This window comes from Euwallacea fornicatus, chromosome 13 (genome assembly GCF_040115645.1).
Source record: "Euwallacea fornicatus isolate EFF26 chromosome 13, ASM4011564v1, whole genome shotgun sequence".
In the NCBI taxonomy this organism is placed as follows: Eukaryota; Metazoa; Arthropoda; class Insecta; order Coleoptera; family Curculionidae; genus Euwallacea; species Euwallacea fornicatus.
In genome coordinates, this window is record NC_089553.1 from 2,464,357 (window position 1) to 2,484,689 (window position 20,333).

General features: G+C 37.7%; 1 protein-coding gene across 1 annotated transcript; it reads left to right on the plus strand.

The window, feature by feature from the left end:
• Nucleotides 1–205: 205 nt before the first annotated feature.
• sxc (O-linked N-acetylglucosamine (GlcNAc) transferase sxc) lies at nucleotides 206–19,394 on the plus strand. Its single transcript, XM_066288997.1, has 12 exons — nucleotides 206–494; nucleotides 721–931; nucleotides 986–1,169; nucleotides 1,937–2,005; nucleotides 5,653–5,849; nucleotides 13,680–13,875; nucleotides 15,177–15,998; nucleotides 16,056–16,277; nucleotides 16,333–16,920; nucleotides 17,098–17,312; nucleotides 17,369–17,536; nucleotides 17,590–19,394. The coding sequence occupies exons 1-12, from the start codon at nucleotides 368–370 to the stop codon at nucleotides 17,759–17,761; spliced, it is 3,171 nt and encodes a 1,056-aa protein (XP_066145094.1). The 5' UTR covers nucleotides 206–367; the 3' UTR covers nucleotides 17,762–19,394.
• The last annotated feature ends 939 nt before the right edge of the window (nucleotides 19,395–20,333 follow it).

Genomic DNA, 20,333 nt, shown 5'->3' on the forward strand with positions numbered 1-20,333 from the left:
CGTTGGACATGAATTCAGTCAATTGTCCAAGTTAGTTAATGGCAACAAAAAGGGTTTTATTTAATTCCCATAGATGGGGATCTTGCCGCTGTGAAGATTAGATTCTGTCTCTATTTAGTACATTGATATAAATAAGGAGAAAGAAGTTCGCTAAATTTTTTTAAATCGTGTTTGCGAATGTCATTTATAGAGCCTCTCCTGCTCTCTTTTTTATGCGTTTCTAAACTTATCGTGTTGCGGGCAGCATGGCGGAAGTGTGAAATTCGGTGATTTTATGATTTCAAAGTGACTTTATATATCGGTTTCCTTTTAAAAATACCGTTTTGCGATTGGCAAACGCCCTCCTATTGACCCCAATGTGAATAATATGCAGGGTCAGTCAGTTTCTGACTCTGTGAACTTGAATATCAACCAGCAGAACCAGAACGGAAGCTTTCCCTTAGGGACCCAAGTCGTACTCAAGATGAACGACGCGATTACCATGAATTCAGTCGGTAAAGTCACGCAATTTTATCTTTTTTATACTAATTTCTCATTAGTGACAGAGGTTTCAAGCTGTGTTTGCTTATAATTCAAGCTTCTTCCATTCTATGGGCAGCCATTTTAGCTTGCCCTCCTATGTGTTTGTGAAAATAATTTTAATTGCCACATAAACGATTTTAATGCAAATTTTGCCATCAACATTAGATTTGATTGAAATCTCATGTCAATCTCCTATAGGCCTGCTTGAGCTTGCCCATCGGGAGTACCAGGCAGGCGACTATGAAAATGCAGAGCGCCATTGCATGCAACTTTGGAGGCAAGACCAAGGAAATACTGGTGTCCTTTTGCTCCTTTCCAGTATACATTTCCAGTGTCGTCGACTGGAGAAATCAGCTCATTTCAGTACTCTGGCTATCAAACAAAATCCCCTTCTTGCTGAAGCTTATAGGTCAGTCAATTTCAATGATCAAAATTGAGGAAAATGTTAAAAAATCTTTTACAGTAATTTAGGTAATGTCTATAAGGAGAGAAACCAGCTGCAAGAGGCATTGGATAATTATCGTCATGCAGTGAGGTTAAAGCCAGATTTTATTGATGGTTATATAAATTTAGCAGCAGCCTTAGTGGCAGCAGGTGACATGGAACAGGCTGTTCAAGCTTACATTACAGCACTGCAATATAACCCAGTAAGTACTGCAGCTTATAGCATTGTTTGTTTAGCCTTGTAAAAAAAAAATCTTAAACGGAAAATTCTTAATTACTTGGAAAAGTTCCATTTATTACCATATTTATTGGTCTCCATTTTTAAATTGGTCGTGTTGTGTATAATATGCTATGTTTTTAATAAATTTATGAGGTCTAGGCGAAGTAATGACAGATAAATTCTGATTGCATTCTCAGGTTTAATTTTCAAGTGATCTTTTATGTTGTGATCACTTTACAACTACCTAGATTTCTTTTCAATATACAATGACCTCTCCTTTGTCAGAATGAAAAACATTGTTGCTGGTCTTGAGTAATGTTAGGTTTTTGGGGACTTGTATGGATGTCAGACTAAATTTGGAATCAGGATGTCTTTCTCAAAAAACAACTTTACATGAGAAGTGAAATCTCCCTCTGAATAGTAACATTCGTAGTACACTATTGAACTGCAACTTAAAATATTGGTATTTGAACTTTTTTACATCTTCTATAATAGCCAAGATATGGCACCATAAGAAGTGGGAGATTTTCAAAAACACCCTCTATATCGAAAATAAATCAAGTTAGTCATGGAACAGTTACAGCATAAAATTTCACATGGAAATCAAGTCCAAGAATTGGCAGGCAGATTTCATATATTATCATTTTGTCAAGACCTCTTAAAACTTTCAAAGAGGTACCACCCTTTATCATAATATTTTAGGTATTAAAATAGAGTTATAATCAGAAATTACCGAGGTTTTTCTTTCAGGATCTCTATTGTGTTCGTAGTGATCTAGGGAATCTTCTTAAAGCTTTAGGTCGTTTGGATGAGGCTAAGGTAAGCACATGTTTCATGTATTAATTTGCATAGTGCCTCATCTTGTCATCAATTTCCACACTGATGCGTCATTGGTGTTCCACTGAAGAGTGTTTCCAGACTGATTTGAAAAATCAGGTGTTCAAAATGGCGTAATATTCTATTGGCGTCAAAGATTCATATGGCGTATTGTTTTCTTTCTTTGGCGTAGATTTTTTGATGTAGTTTCCTCAATTTTAAACGATGCGATTGTTTAAAATTGATGAGTTTTGAAGTCATTTGACTGCATAGTGGAAGCAGAGTGGTGTCACATTTTTCATTTATATTTTTGTCAAGTTTTGAAGCTTGCAATACTTTTGCTAAATCTATGGAATTACACCCTGGTAACACCACTGTGTGTGAGCAAACCTCCTTTAATGTTTTTTTTTTTATATTGTTACTGCTACGTTTAAAGGAGGCTTTCAATTTTTCCATGGTGTCAAGTTTTTCAGGTGCGCTTAGTGTAATTTTATTTCAAGAAACATTACTGGAAACATATTTTAGAGCACAAGATTATTGCATAAATTGTTAGAAAGAAATATTCATTTTAGTGGAAATATTTGGCAAGATGATTAGTGATTTTAAAGTATTTAACATGAAAATTGGAAGACTTCATAGCAATGCAGGATTACAGTCAGAAAGCACGCTATAATTACTGTAATTGTTACAGATTTTGGCAGTTTTGAATTATAGCTGTTTTGTTAGAATGCAAATAGTCTTCCTACAATAGCATTAAATTTGTCACCTCTCAATCGCCAAATTACAATAGGTTAAGACCTCATGATGCGTATAAGTTAAAGTTGTGGTATATGGCAGTAAGATACTCTAATAATAGGCCCTATATAAATATATTGCTGGATTTTTTTCATGGTAAATTAAATATTGAGACCCCTGACCATTTTTAATATATGAGGGTTGACCTTAACCGTTTGCTAACTTAGCTTAGCTTAGCTTAATTTATTATAATGTAACAAATGAGCTCTACTAGTACAGTCACACTCAAAGTGTGTAAAAATTACATAACTTGGAAGTTTATCGAAAAGACCTCTCTTAATGAACCATGATCAATGAGTAATATAGTGACTGTGTTCAGCACGTTCAGTTGCCTGAAATGTGGTCTACAAGAAACCACAGTTAACATCTCTGTAAAGATTTGTGATCTGAAGTTCTTTGAGTGCTTGTTGGCGCCCGAAGAACCCCTTATTAGCAGACAATATGTGTCAGTATCCTCTGCGCGTATTCAAAGTGTGCGGCAGAGGCAATGTGCCGGATTCCGCAAGATACCGAACAGAAATTATTTTACCATGCTTATAAGGTGGTTTCGCGGTAAAGAAAGGTTCAAATATACTCCTAGGAATCGAACACCGTCTATGGGAAAAAGCACATAATGATTCAGAAGGACGTATAGGAATCACATGTAATAAATTGTTTTGGTAAGTTGAATATGTTCTGTTTTCAGGGGCAGTTTTACCATTCGGTCGAAATGAGCCATAACGAATGAGCAAAAAGTTACAGTAAACAGAAAGTTCGAGGACAAAGTTAAAAGACCACATGACTGCATTTTCGAATTTAAAAAAGTGAATGGAAGAACCCAACCGAGGCGAAATAGTGTTAAATTGCTCTTGTCGATTTTGTCGAGATTTTACAAAGTTTTTGCCACAGCACCCATTTATTTAAAAGATTATCTTTTCTCTTGTTTAGAAAAGATGTATAATGGAAGGTCTATTGACAACTGTGGTATCGTCCGTATATTGAGAGATATACCCCAGTCTTGAAGTATTGGCCCGAGAATGGGTCCCTAAGGAATCCTCCACCGACACCCTGCCACTTTCATCTTGGTTATCCTTAGATCCACGTTTATTTCCAAAAAAACTCAAATTTAAAGATGTTTGTAGTCAGTAATGTCGTAATTTGTGTGAATACATTTAAGTGTATGGAGTGCGAATGTTCCCATTGCGTTATGTGCGATTATGAGAAACAAATTTCTTATGTTTTCGGAATTCAAGCCGAATGGGGCTAAATCATCGGATTTTAAAATTAAGTCAGTGGCAGAACATGCATTTATTATTGAAGTGTGGAATGCAGAATGTTAAACCAGTAAGTATACTATTGAGATGTATAGCTTACACAACGGCACTGATGTACTTGCCAGTCACAACAAGACTGGATATTGCATTTGCGATATTATTTTTGGACCACTTTAATACTCATCATACAAAACAGCATTGGATAACCGTTAAGTCAGCCCTGAAATACCTGAAGGGAGCAGCGAATCTAAGTTTCATCTACATTTCTTGTAAGCAGGAGGGATTTGGGAATACAGATTGAGGAAACAAATCAATCAACAGAAACTTTTTTACTCGTTCTTCGTTTAGACTGAATGATGGAACTATCAGCTGGAGAAGTCGAAGACAATTCAATTAGATTGTCTTGAAAAAAGCCGAATATATGATCGTCGATTCGTAACTTGAAGGAAGCTCCACCTGCTATTTTGCAAGAACTTTTATTTGAATATTGCCTAAAAATGTTACTCAATATAAGGATAACCAGCTACGTTAGAACATAGCGAATAGCCCTGTTACTATACTAAAATATTAGTATATCTGAAATATTGTTAGCAAATGTTAATATAAATAGTATGATTAAGAAGTTTAGGTTTGATCGTAGCATAGTCGTGGTCTCGAATGTATTTGGTGTGTACATGCAAGACCAAAGGGGCAAGTTGGAATACAAATAGATTACAAATAACCTTATAATCTTGCATATAGGTACCAACAAGGTGTCAATATTTTGATCCAAGCTATTGTTCATTCAGAGGACTAAATTCGTTACATCACAGTATGTGTTAAAAATTAAAGGGCTTTGTCTGACTGCAATCCTGCTACTTGATCCTAATGAGGCAGCTGACAAGTTTATTTGCAAATCCAAAATTTCCGCGGTAACTGCAAAAATGTACTATTTAGCCTAAGCTGTGATACTTCACTAATAACAAGACTGTCCTATTTGCAGGTAAAAGTAAAAATATTTTCGGTGACAACCTGAGTAGTTAGTAAACAGTACATTCGTGAGTGCTAATTAAACTCATATTTACTATTTGGTTGTGCTGTTGCGTAACAGGTATCCACTGCTGATGCGGTCTTCTTCTTCATTGTTGCCGTTGATTTCGTTAAGGCCCTATAGTCGCCGACCAGGTAAAGTAGACCGAAGTGCGAGCAAGAGACGACACTAAATGTTGCCTCCATATCTCCCCAATCTCCCCATCAGCGTCTTTAGTTACTTTGTAACCCCCCCAAGCGCGGCTTGGCGTAATTATTTTATTTCGAGCGTCACTTTAGCTATGGAATATACACCGCAGCTCCCAAGACGAACAATCAGCAGTAATTGGGCCTCAATTTTTTTTTGGGTGTAAAAATGAGGCTCAAGCTGCCGCAGAACTGTGTGTATGTCCCAAGAGCTAATTGAAGCGTCGCTGCGCGATGAGTTCCCGTATTGAGCGTTAAAGTTGTGTTGCTTATTTGAGGCGCAAAAGGCGTAACTCACGAGTTTTGGCGTAGAATGAGATCCCATTGGAATGAGCGGGCGCGCGTTTTCCGGCTTAAGTGTCAAAAATTAATAGGACTTGTACATAGGCTTGCTATTTGAAAGCCATCGAAACGAGGCCCGATTTTGCGGTGGCATGGAGTAACCTAGGATGCGTCTTCAATGCCCAGAGCGAAATCTGGCTTGCCATCCATCATTTCGAGAAGGCAGTGGCATTGGATCCAAATTTCCTAGACGCGTACATTAATTTGGGCAATGTGCTGAAAGAGGCCCGAATTTTCGATAGGTAAGTCGTTTTTGGGAGCCTGCAGGGTGTTCTGTGACGAGAGGTATCCCTCAACCGTGCGGGTCCAGTTAATCACAGTAAGAGGCACGAGGACGACTAACTAAGGACAAAGTTGCGCAATTTGGAGTTCCAGATTGTGCCGTTTCAAAATTTGAAAAATTCGCACGACTTCTAAATGTGTTCCGTAAAAATATCTCTCAAACCGTCCAAAATCGGACGATTGTTTACACGATTTCTTGTGGGAAATAAGCAGTACAATTATCTGCTAAAAGGTACCTCTCGTCAGACCACGCCCTGTACATTCACACAGAACTGGGATAAGACAGTAGACATGAATTCGAATAAACTGATATTGTCCCCTCATAAATCACCTTTCACGTCTGCTGATAATAAATCATGATGGCTGACGCTATGAGAGAGCGAAGATCGTTAATTGCTTTGGCCCGATCCAAGTGGCTTCAGCGTTTATTTAAAGATTTTCGGAAGCTGTGTGCTCCGGTATTTTTTTCGGTAAAGTTATATATCATAAAGTTTCTAACGTTACGAGCACTTCATAATATGATGATAAATCGTCACAATTTATTTGCTCTGGCTCAATTTATGTCCAATAATAGCGGCCCCTAGTTTACACACATCCCACCTGCGATTTTTCACAAGAAACAAATTGTTATCGCTGTCGAACCTAATGGAGAAAGAGCTGGAAAAATAAATAGAAAGCGGGAATTTCTGTTCGCTCCATTGGTGTTTTGCCTTAATGTAAAATTTTATAGGTCAGGAATCGTAAATGTTTCCGCTGTAAGCGAACAGTGATCATTAAAGAAACGAGTCGGCAACTTGTTTTGGGGCACGACCGGATCGAGCACGTTGTGGCATCGTAAAAGCCTTCAAGCCAGGCAAAATGTTCCTTTGTAAATACTCATGTATGTTAGCTTTATTAGAGATTGCATGCGATTTCAATTTGAATTCTGGCCTAAATGTTACTATGTACAGTCGTGGAAAAAAGTTATCGTGCATCATGGAAAATTACTTTATATTACAGTTTATGCAGGAACCTCTTGAATATATAGGGTGTCCGGAAGTAACGTTGAAATATTTTAGGAGGTGATTCTAGAGGTTAAAATAATAAAAAAGTTTTTATATACATACCCCAAAAAATGCTCCTTAAAGGGGCTAGAACCCTTTAAAGGAGGACTACTGCAGATGTATTTTTCGCAATATTTTTAAAGCGGTTTGTGTTAAAATTATGAAATTCGGCATACTGTAATAGGTTGGAATGGGAAAATTTTCTTTGTTTTAATAATTGCAAATTTTAGCCAGGGGCGTCGCATACAAGGAGTCTTCTACGTAAATCTTGCCTGAACTTCTTCGTTTGTGGCAATTCTATGTTTTTAAAATCAAATTGCTGATTCTTAAATATTTTTCAGTAAAAAAGGTCCTCCTATTTCACCTCGTTAAGATAGACCGTTTTCCAGAAAAAGGGATTTTTATAAGTCGATGCGCGATTGCAGGAACACAGAAATTTATATGTATTACAGGGTATTTCGGTTATCTGCAATAAATTATCAAGATATTTTTTATTCATAAATCCAGTTTTCTTGATAAACCTGTTTAGTTCCTAATTTTTTTCAACTGTATCATATCGGTTAATACTGAAATCTACCTACTATGTTCATTAAGATACGTTTCTATGTTCCCGTAATCGCGCATCGATCTATAAAAATCCATTTTTCTGGGAAACGGTCTATCCTAACGAGATGAGCGTTTTATATTAAAAAGTACAAAAAAATGCATTTGAAAGTGCATTTAATATAGCTGCGGCCTTGCAAGATAGATCCGGAAAGAGTGTTGCGCCAAGAACCATTAAAATTCCCTGAAAAAAAACAGGATTCACGGATCACGCAGCTAGAGGAAGGTCTCTTACATTAATAAAGTAAATAGAAAGAAAGGACTCCAGTTCGCAAATGAATATGTTAATAAGCCTTTAGACTTCTGGAGCAACATCGTCTTTTCTCACAAAAGTAAATTAACGTTTGGGGTTCCGATGGCAGAAAACTAGCGTGGCGAGAACCAGGAACAGCGTTAAATAAAGAAAATCTAAAGCCCACTGTCAAACAAAGTGTGGGTGGTGTAATGGTATGGGGGGTGTATAGCAGCAAATGGAGTGGGAAATTTCGTTTTCATTGGCGACATTATAGATAAACACGTCTATTTAAATATTTTAAAAGGAAATTTAACAACTAGTGCCGAAAGATTGCACCTTGAGGGTCGTTATCATTTTCAACACGATGACGATCCGAAATATACAGCGGAGATAGTCCGTCTATCCGCTGCTCTATAACACTCCCACAGGTTACATACCACCTCCACGATCTCCAGACATTAACTCGATCGAAAATTTATGGGAGAACTGGACGGACGTATTTGAAAACTTCCAATTACAAACAAAGATGAACTGAAAGCTGCTTTATTACAAGAATAGAACGAAATTAACCCGATTGTGACAGATAATTTAGTAGCTTCAATTCCACAATGTATAGTTGCCGTAATAGAAGTAGAAGGATATCCCACCAAGTAGGTAGGGGGTGTAAGTAATTTTTCGGAAAATTTTTCACTGTATGAATACTTTTTCCCCCGTTTTATTTGAACATTTTTCGAATTGTGCAATGTTTTTTTTGTTAAGCGGTAACGTAAATACATGTTAAGTTAGTATTAAAAAGCTTAGATCATGTACTTTGCACGGACGTAAATTAATAGAAAAATATTTAAGAGGTTCTTGCATAAACTGTATTATAAAGTAATTTTCTATGATTTATGAATACCTTTTTCCACGACTGTACGTATTCGAGGTGGCTCACCGAAAACTCTCCATTTAGGTTTCTTTCTTCTACACGAACAATATGGCCGGACACATAAACCTTAGTCTTCAGGGAGATAGATTTTTTACATATATGCACCCCTTCTAGTAAAATCTCTATGAAGAGGTGGCTTTCATCCATAAAGTCGTAAATGGAAAGGGGGTGAGTGATATCTGATTTTACAGGGAATTGAATTCCCTTTATTACGGAACCTTCCTTGTTGGAATCGATAAAATAGTTCGTGAGATATATAAAGAAATTAAATGTAAAAGTAGCAAAAATTTTTCCGCTTGCATCGGTGAAGTAAATGTTAAAAATGTTCACCTCCAACCTCTATGCAATTATATAACCACTGTTTGAAATATTCCCGCACATTATGGAGTAATGAGGCAGTTACTTGAATGCACCTGTACACTTCGTTGTTGCAAGTTTTCAAAAGAGTTCAGTTTTGTTACGTAAACTTTATATTTCTAATACTCTTATAAGAAAAAGTCAAATAGTGACAAATTAGGCGATCTTGCGGGCCATTCAATCTGACGTCTTCCCCCGATCCATCCGCTTTTTCGAGAAACAAACTGATAATAGCAGGTTTTTCGAAGGATCAAACTAAATTCCAAAACACTTTTATTAATGCCCAATTTTGTGCATTTTATTTATCGACCAAATAATACGAGAAAGATTTTATAACAAAGGAAATTCAATTCTCCTTAAAATAAGATATCACTCGTTTCATCTGTTCATTTAAGATTTTAAGGGTGACACCCACCTTTCAATAGGGGCTAGAGCAGAGGGGGGCACACATGTAACTACTGTTTACGGGTCCGATCGTATTTTCATTTATTCGTTTACAAGATAAACCTAGGTGGAAATTTTTTGGTGCTCCACCCTGTATATGTAGCATGTGCGGTGTATTCAGCCTCGCAGCTTTCAAGAAAATAAAATTTAACCTTGATGTCAGGTGTATTTTGCTCTTATGACTGTGCTTTCGGTAATGCGTTTGAAACTGTTAGAGAATATGAACGTCGTTTTCCAGAGAAACACATTCCCCATAACACTTCTGAATATTTTTGTTCTGTGAGCGTTTTGGTGCTATCGTCAGTTCCTTTAACCAGAAATATCTTCTGCTTCATCATGATATATCTCTTTTTCGGTTTATGTTTCTCTCATTTGAGGACAAATTCTATTCTCTTGGTTACAGAGATTGTAATGATAACAAATGTGTGAAAAAAACGTTTTTTATGCTCTTGCCGTTGTCATTGGTCTTGATGCTTCGATTCGTTTTCTTCCCTATTATATGTTATATTCGTATGGGTATAGTTGCGTATAGGTATAAATGTTTATATACGTTGTCCGACTTACCACTCAGATGATAATATTTCCCCCCATCGATCAGGACTCGGACGGAACCTGTCTTGACGTTTTGGTAACTGAATTTTCCTTCGAAAAATGAGTATAAAAAGGAAAATGAATGATAAATAAATGTGCGAGAGGTTTATATGTAAAATGGATGAAATACACATAAGGCCCTCTTTGAATTTTTTCCCCGCTGTGTTTGGGGTGCGGAAACTCCACTTTTGCATTTTAATTAAATTTTATATTTATTTAATGCATTTTTTTGTAGACGCATTTTTACCGATTTTTCGAGGAATTTGACTCGTTATGACGCCAGCAGCCTCCGAAACCGTTTTCATTTTTTTTTTTTTTTTGAGACGTAAAAACTCGTCTTTTTTCCCATATGGTGAAACCCGCTTATGATACATAAACTGGGGTTTAAATCTTCCGGTCAATACGAAAATGTAATAATATACAGGGTCTGCTATTTAAAATAACAAAGATCTGGCAACCTCGCAATGATACCAATATTTTAATTGAACACATCAAACTCCATTACATCTGGATTTAAAATTTCACATCTCTGGCTATATTAGAACCCCGGGAACTTTAAATAGGACACTAACAGTGAATGACCCCTGTATAATACATTCTCTCGGGACACGGCTTATCTGCAACGAGGTTGCTAAAGGGGTCTTTTTAGTTTATTTATTGTATTGTTCTATATTGTAATTTACCATTAACAAATTCGGGCAAAACAATAAAATGGAATTTACCCTGTAGTGGAGAATCCCGATTGTGTTCCGTCGAGTTTCCTTGAGGGAGAAACGGTGTGGGGCATAGAGCAGGAGGCACAAAACTAGCAGACATTCAGGCGACTCCACGCTTATTTACAAGTAAAGATTTAGCTTTATGGCTAGTTTTCCGAACAATTTCCCCTTTTTATTTAGGCAAAGTAACAAAGAACGATTTTTTTTACATTGTGTAAGATTACGACTGCTACGTTATGTAATTCGAGTGAATTAATGACTATCATTCCCATAGGAGTAAAAATGAAAAAGATCAGGGTCGGTCCCTCATAAATTTTCTTAAATTTGGTTTGCTATACGTCAGGGGATATCCAAGTATCAATTGGAACGTGTCCAAAATCTTTCGAATTAATCTCAAAATTTGTAAATGGGTCATGACATTGAGGAGTGCAGTTTCCGTCCAGCGTCAGAGATTTATGTTATGCGGACCCTCAAACTTTTAAGAAAAAAATCAAGGGAAACTGAAACGTATTACGTGCGACACCCTGCTACAAAAGGCGTCGATTATTCACGTCCAAAACAAACTCGTTCTGGCAATTTTTCAATAACCCCTTCGTTTTTCGGGGCCCCTACCCAGGACCCGCGTCTTCTGCCCGACGTCGGCGACGTTCGTCGAAGTATTTCTTTCCAGTCGACGTCGGGTCCATGGCGGTGTTTACAGGCGTCGCGTTCGATAGTTGACGGCAATTCCGACGCTGGATCACGCCGAAATGCCCACGCAATGGACTTGCAGTGTGTGGTGGTCTATACGGTCATTCGTATACCCGAGCCATCCTACCAAAAGGATTTTAAACGAGCGACCAGACTCGGTTGTACCGGATTTGTCAGGAGGCACATTAAGAGGTATTTGAGATACAAAAATTGCTCAAATGGATTATGCTTAACAGGGGGTATAGTGTCTTGCATCTAAGTTACCTCATCAAATTTGAAATGATCTGAAATTCAGTGTTCTTTTTGGGATAATTTTGGATTTGGTCGGCAATATTTCGTTCGACTCGAACATCTCAAATATCTGTCGAATTTTTGAAATAAAGTCGGTGTATTGTTTTTATGGAAATTCCTTCTAGTTCTATTTGTTCATTTTTTTTTTTTTTTAATTTTTGTTTTGAGTGTTTAACAATTTTCCATGTCCGAAAATCTTAGGGTTGTGTGTCTATTCAGGCAAATGCGGGCGTGCAGACTCAGGGGATTTAAGTATAAATTTTATCAGACGAAAGTAAATTTGTTCTATACGCTTGAGGCGCACTCTTAGTGTTTTCTTTTTTTAAATACGCGAATTTGCATGACGAAACAAAAACGTTTTGTTTGATTTGCGAAATTCCCAACTTAAAGATTTTATTGAAAACACGTCAGGGGCGTATTTGATAGATTTGATGTGCACATTTCAGACTCCCACACCTTCTAGTAATTATATTTTATGGTAAATATTTATTGTTTATTCGGGTTTCGATCGAAAGCTGATGGAAAATTTTTAATTATGAACGCTCAGCCTGCACGATAAATTTCAGTATAAATGATTGCCGTTTTGATCTTGTGAGCAGCTCCCAGAATTGATTGAATTTATGACGATTGTAAATTTTCGGGGGTCCTAAAGTAATTTTTCGTTTTCCAGCGGTCATTATTCAAGGGGCGTAAAATCAAAGAGGAAAAAGAGTATATTTTTTATCGGCTATGGATTTCCTAAAATCATGTTAACAAAATGCACGTAACCTAAGCGTGTCTCTGCCAAAGAAGGCCACAAGATCGCTCAAATTCCGAAACTCTTCGTCAATCTCTAGCGATCTTCCAACACGTTCTTGAGAATCCCGGAAAAAAGCTTCTTAAAAATGCCGTACAGCCTAAAAGTCTCTTAAAAGGAAATCTGGGAACGTCTTTAGAAAATTGAAAGAGATTTGCTAGTCTCGTTGGGGTTTCTAGGTGATTGCTAAAATAGCAGCCGATGCATCAAAGGTTTCTATCCATTTGAAGCTTTTTTTCTGCAGTCTTCTTAGTAAGCGAATGGCAGCGAGAAGCAATTTTCTCAAGTACTTTGAAAAGGGTCCAGATACAGAAGAATTGCAACAACAAAAAAGTTTCTAAATTGAATAAAAAACTTCAATTTCAGGGAGTCAGTTCGGTCAGTGGTGTGCTGCAAAAAAATTAGAAATGGTGGGAGAGAGAATGCACATTACCCTTGGAATTAAAATTTAAACTGGTACAAAAAACCGATCTTACACGTATGTAAGTGAATTAGTGCCAGTTGCCAGAAAGTCGTGGAAATTAATGAATAGTTTTTATAGGTCGCGTTTTAATGCGCTTTATAACGTTCTGTAGGAACAGACTTCTGTTTTTATCGAGTCTAGTTTATTTTAAACGAGCATATCAGAAATCTGGCTACTCTCCTCTGGATATATCGACAATTAGTGAGATCTGAATCTTGCTTGGATTTGATGTTTCTCCCGAGACTTCGTGGAAGACCATATTTCAGAGCTGAGCTTATAAATTGCAAAATTTAAATTTAAAAATTTTCCTCAAATGTGTGGATGAATGGCTGCTTTATGAGCTCAGCCGAGGAAATTGAGTGATGTAAGAAAATATTTTTGGAAAGGATATCAAACGCCTCCTAGCTTTGTGTCGTATTTGAGACGCGAAGCCTAATTGCCAGGTTTAGCGTTGCCAGGTTTCTAGGTAATCAAATTAAACAGATTTCAAGATCACTTCTAAAAATACATGTTAAATCTTCCTGTTTTGTGGATGTTGACTTCGTTTTTCGGTCACGCCATCCAGGAAACTTTGTAAAGATTTCCTATATATATATATATATATATATATATATACATTTTTTTTAATTTCAGGGCGGTAGCAGCATATCTTCGTGCTCTCAACCTTTCTCCGAATAACGCAGTGGTGCATGGGAACCTTGCCTGCGTTTACTATGAGCAGGGGCTCATTGATCTGGCCATTGATACGTACCGGAGGGCAATCGAGCTTCAGCCCAATTTTCCCGATGCGTATTGTAATTTGGCCAACGCACTCAAAGAAAAAGGGCAGGTAAGAAGAACTGGCAAAACCTAAACTAAAACATGTGCGCCCATCTTGTTCGCAAATTCAAGACCGATTTGCATTGCGTTGTTGAGACCAAGAATGTCGGAACGTGGCGAATTCGGTTATCCGCATCAGTGCGCACTCGGGTCGGCAATATGATCTGCGAAAGTCATCTGCCTCTAACAAGTTATCAGACATCGCAATGAAACGAGGATAGTTGAAGAAGTTACGTGCAGGAATATGACCTGGCCGGTGATGACCATTCGTGTAACACGTCACGGAACGTTGCCATACCGTGTGCGTAGTGGTACGGGAGCTCGAATTCCCTTCGAAAAAAATTGATCTGAACAACTGAAACCCGTTTAGGTCGAATTTCGGTTGTATGTACTCTAAGGACTAACAATAGATCGAATTACTTGCAACCTGAACCCGAAGAAAATTTCCACGGAAATCGAAAAACTGTTGAATATTTTTCTTACTCTTTCACTGTCTCTGTAGAAATTCCATTAAAAAAAATTCTGGTAAAACCATATCGTTCGTTGGTACAGAATATCATATTTCAGAGTTAAATAGAAGCTCTTGTGGGAATGTTGCCTAGGACTTCTTAGGTTCTTATGCCTTTGTGATAACTGTATTGAACATGTGAAACTAGAGAACAAGTGCGATTTTGTTCATTAGATGCATCTACTTTATAGTATTGAACCATATCCTTGCAGCAAAAATTTATTGATTTTATTGCGTTTAACAAAAAACAAACACTGGTATTTACCATACTCTTATATTAGAATAGAAAAAAAAATACAGTCGATTATGTCCCGTGTATGGCTAATGGTTTCTATATTGTTCCGCCCCTGCTTCTAATCTATTTTTAATGGCCATAATGTTTCGGCGAAAGCCTGGCTTATATTGTTATTACAATCGGATCAAAGCGTAATGGAAGAATTGGCCAAAAACACACTTGAACCAGGGACGTCATAAGTGCGTTTTTTAATTTCCCAATGGACGACTTGGCCCAGTACCGGTTCTGATTGATTGAAACTTCCATATTGCCAGAGATATGTTGGTTAATTTAATCAATTTATTTCGTTGTGCATAGGACGTTTCACGGGTATGTCGCCTGTTCCTGAAATAAAAGTGAGTTCTCGTGACGAAAAAAAGGGAGGATTTATTGATATTTTTGAGTAAAATAGTGTAAAATGGTTGTTAAGTAAACACCCTGAAGAGATATTTCAACATTGACTTTATCCTGTTTTTTTTTCCTGATTTTTTTAACTTATTTTTCTTCAACTTTTTTCTATTAAATTGAGGTTTCGGAAGCGGAGGACTGCTACAACACGGCACTACGACTATGTCCGAGTCACGCAGACTCCTTGAACAATTTGGCGAACATCAAGCGAGAGCAGGGCTTTATTGAAGAAGCGACTCGACTCTACCTCAAGGCTCTCGAAGTGTTTCCAGAATTCGCCGCTGCTCATAGCAACCTCGCTTCGGTACTGCAGCAACAAGGCAAACTAAACGAGGCCTTAATGCATTACAAAGAGGCCATCCGGATTCAGCCCACCTTTGCTGACGCGTATTCCAACATGGGCAACACCTTGAAAGAAATGCAAGACGTCTCCGGAGCACTGCAGTGCTACACGAGGGCTATTCAGATAAATCCAGCGTTCGCCGATGCCCACAGTAATCTGGCTAGCATTCACAAGGATTCCGGAAACATTCCCGAAGCCATTCAGTCATACAGGACTGCTTTGAAGTTGAAGCCAGACTTTCCGGATGCCTACTGCAACTTAGCGCACTGCTTGCAGATAGTCTGCGATTGGTCGGATTACGAAGCCAGAATGAAGAAGCTTGTTAATATAGTAGCAGATCAGTTGGAGAAGAATCGCCTTCCCTCGGTACATCCACACCACTCGATGTTGTATCCGTTGTCGCATGAATTCAGGAAGGCGATCGCCGCAAGACACGCAAATTTGTGTCTGGAAAAGATCAATGTGTTGCACAAACCGCCTTACAGATTCACGGGAGATTTGAAGGGGAGATTGAGAATCGGGTACGTGAGCAGTGACTTCGGTAATCACCCCACTTCGCATTTAATGCAGTCAGTGCCTGGATTACACGACAGGAGCAAGGTTCGTTTTATTTTCACTGTTACGTAAAAGAATGTCTCATGTTGTGTGCTCTTTTAGGTAGAAGTGTTTTGCTACGCCTTGAGCCAAGACGACGGTACCACATTCCGTAGTAAAATAACCCGAGAATGTGAACATTTTATCGATTTATCAGGCGAGCCGTGTAATGGCAAAGCAGCTGATAGAATCTACTCAGACAATATTCACATTTTGGTCAACATGAACGGGTACACAAAGGGCGCTCGCAATGAAATTTTCGCCCTGCGACCGGCTCCCATCCAGGTTAGTGCAAGGAGTTGTCAAGTGTTCAAAGAAATTCTGGAAATAATTGTTGCAGGTCATGTGGCTGGGATACCCAGGCACCAGCGGAGCCAGCTTCATGGATTACTTGATAACTGACGTAGTCACATCACCTCTGGAGCTGGCCAACCAATACAGCGAGAAATTGGCCTACATGCCCTACACCTATTTTGTGGGAGATCACAAGCAGATGTTTCCCCACCTGAAGGAACGTTTAATAGTGTCTGACAGGAATGGATTGGGCAACGGTTTCGCTGACAACGTTGCCATAATCAACGCCACCGATTTATCTCCCTTGGTCGAAAACACCGATGTTAAGGAAGTAAAGGAGATCGTGAAGGCGGCTAAACCTGTTGAAATTAGCTTGAAAGTTGCGGAACTGCCAACTACCACTCCTATAGAGAACATGATCGCTTCCGGTCAGGTGCAGACCTCTCTCAATGGAGTGTTGGTTCAGAATGGTCTGGCAACGACGCAGACCAATAATAAAGCCGCAACGGGAGAGGAGGTGCCCCAAAGCATCGTCATCACTACCAGACAGCAATATGGACTCCCAGATGATGCTGTTGTTTATTGCAACTTTAATCAACTGTACAAAATCGACCCTGTGACGCTCCATATGTGGGTACGTAGTCGTTACGTTACTATATTAGCTGCCACTTTCAAAATTACTAATGTGAAACATCAATTACATGAGTTTTCGTCATTGTTATTATGGAGAACCATTAAAATTATTACATATTGACGCCACATTTCATGAAATATTGCAAAGCAGTAGGAAATTATCTTATTTACTCCACAGGTAAACATTTTGAAAGCAGTGCCAAATGCTGTATTATGGTTGTTGAGGTTTCCGGCTGTTGGTGAACCGAATTTACTGAATACTGCGCAACAGTTGGGTTTGCAGCCAGGCCGCATTCTATTCAGTAATGTCGCTGCTAAAGAGGAGCACGTTAGACGTGGTCAGTTGGCCGACGTCTGTCTGGATACTCCTTTGTGTAATGGACATACGACCAGGTACTTACCAGCTCCTATTTTTGTATAAAGTTACTTTAAAAACATCTTTTCAATAGCATGGACGTACTGTGGACCGGAACTCCCGTTGTAACGTTACCAGGCGAAACTCTGGCTTCCCGAGTGGCAGCTAGTCAATTAAACACACTCGGCTGCCCGGACTTGATCGCCAGGACTAGACAGGAGTACCAAGATATAGCTATTAAGCTAGGAACTGACAAAAAATAGTGAGTATTTTCCAATATTATTGCTTTCATACTACATGATTATCTGACTACAGCCTCAAAGCCATGCGCCACAAAGTATGGACCTCCCGATCTACCTCTCATTTGTTCGATTGCAAGGTGTACGCACAGGGCTTGGAGCTGCTTTACTCCAAAATGTGGGAGAGATTCTTCAAAGGCCTGAAACCGGACCACATTACTGACACCACTTTCAAACACTGGCCTTAAAATAATAATCATTATCCCTTTAGTTTATTTGACTTAACACGTTGACTGCTAAATTGAGATCCAGGGTGTCCCAGAATGGCGTGCATATATTTCAGCAGAATATACCTCACACCGAAAATGAGCTCTAAGGCAGGATATAAATCCGGAGTTGAGATCTAAGGTAACTAAAGCCCTTTGAAACTGATATCCCGCAAATGGTATTTTCTAAACTTGTCGGATTCTAAAAATGATTACAGGTTACAGCTTACTTTAAGCTCCCATTACATTAGGTTCAAATTTTGGCAGTGACTTGGTCAGTGTTGCCAAGTTTAGTACTGGAGGATTTCAAGATATCTCAATGAGTATAAATAAAAGCGTCTTCCCCAAAAACAGTGTCACAATCAGTGGGAACAACTATATATTTTTTTAACTTCTACTATTTCTTTATCAGCTAATAAATTGTTAACGTCTTGTCTGAAAAGAATTTCATGTCTCAACTTACTAATTGGTATTTGTAGTCGCATAGGGACTCTATAATAGTTGGTAATAACTGTTGCTGTTGTACCGGTACTAATAATTTATGAATATTTAAACCTTTTTTCTATTGCCACTGAACGAAGGTCTAGTAATTTCACTATGCCCATATTCCCGATATTTTTCGTTAGAAGATATTGTCATTTCGGAGACATGTGTAAAATATGTTGATTTGAAATTTACAACAGTAGTTGATAATGTTTCTTTAAAACACTTTGACAAAACTATTCTAGTTTTCCACCCTCCATCAATTATTATAGTGATAAATATTCTACGCTCTTCGAAATGGTTATGTACCAAACCTCCAATGAAATCTTAAGTGTTTGTTGTTTTTTTTTAAATAGTGCTTTTTTGCCACTTTTACAATATGAAGTTTAAAAGAGTTTTCAGCGAGAAATAACGAATCAGAATAAATAATCTTATATATATATATATGTATATGTATATAAAATATTATTTATTACTCTAGAGTAATAAATACTGCCCGATACTATTTTATTATGTATTTTCAATTACGGCTTAACTATTTATCTATAACTTCTTTGTACCTCCATTAAGATCAGAAATACGTTAATCGTAAATACAGTAAATTTTCATGCATGCTAGATTACATTGAGCCATCGGTCTTTGGAGATCCGACGCAGTCAACGTGTTTTAGGTTTTTGCCTCGTTTTGTACTATAATTGTATTCATTGTCTTCTGTTCGCGTTATACACATTGGTCCGCCTTGTTTTAAAACTGTAGAAGATGCAAGAAACTCCCATAGGAGAAAATTATGGGTGTTCCAAATGTCTGTTTATCGCCTTGATTCAATTTGGAATACTCAATTTGTGGTCTGGGTCATCGGCACAAAAAAGAATGTTAGCAGTGACTTGGACCGCCCTGTACATAAAACGCCGTGTTCTAGAACTTATAAGTATATATTTTGTTAACGTAGCTTTAGCGAAGTTTCGATTTTTGTGAAACGGTTTTCGTTAGCAGCAGTGATCGGTAACCATGTGAATAATTAATTATGTTCTACTTTAGAATTACATTTCAAACTATGTACTATTATTATTTTGACCGTGACATGTTGTCATTGCATTTCGAGAGTTGCCCATAATATGTGAATATTACAAAATTCGTTTTATTTTTCAATTTAATAATCCCTTTAGCTCAAAGGTTGGAAAGCGTATCCTCTAGGGACGTAATGCTGCCATGAAGACAATTATGGGAGGCCAGCGCGTTGGATCATTTTCCGGTTTATATGGCAGCAGAGCTAGCACAATTACTTGAACAAAATAACTAATTTACTATTAGTAATTCCATTTAAAAAATTAATCAATTACAACTATTTATTAAAAGCAAAGTAAAAGTTAATCAATTACCAATAACAAAAAATAATTGATTCTTTGGACTAGTTCAGTAACTCAACTCAATTAATTCAATAACTTTTCTGTTATTAAATTACTGTAAAAGTAATTCCATCGAAGTTCAGCTACGAGAAGAACTCCCACTGGACCTCAGGAAGTGTTAAGAAATTGATAGGATTAGCGCGACCGTATTTCTAAACTTGATTTATTGTAATAACTCATTTTTTACTTCGCAAGCGAAACTATGTCGAAAAAGTGGAAATCAGAGCTGTGGTAAATTTCGCCGCGATAATGGAATATTTGGTTGGCAATGTAAGAGATAACGTAAAGAAGAAAACGACTCGAATCATTCTTAGATATTTGGAAATGGTAGTGAGAAACAATGAAGAATTAATAAACGTCCTTCTTAAGTTACAATGGATCACCAAGAGCAAAACTAAGTAATAATGAGTCTCACTACCAGGTAAGTACTATATGGTATTAACACATTTTGGTTGACGTGATAATTAGTTAAAAAATACATTTAAAATTTTTTTGTAAGACAAAGTTACTTCACCACCACATCAAGAATAGGAGTCAAGATGTTCGTATACTTTTCAATACAGGCAAACACGTGTAAATTTTGGAAACGAATATGCAATTTTGCTGGCTGGGGCCTAACAAAGGCAAACTTATTGACTAGTAAAAATTACAAGATGAAACTTTGC

Bases quoted from the DNA above. Each gene is read 5' to 3' on its own strand.
- sxc (XM_066288997.1), top strand. From the start codon at position 368: ATGCAGGGTCAGTCAGTTTCTGACTCTGTGAACTTGAATATCAACCAG. The intron at 932-985 runs GTCAGTCAATTT...AATCTTTTACAG, and splicing joins CTTCTTGCTGAAGCTTATAG to TAATTTAGGTAATGTCTATA. The intron at 17,537-17,589 runs GTGAGTATTTTC...ATCTGACTACAG, and splicing joins CTAGGAACTGACAAAAAATA to CCTCAAAGCCATGCGCCACA.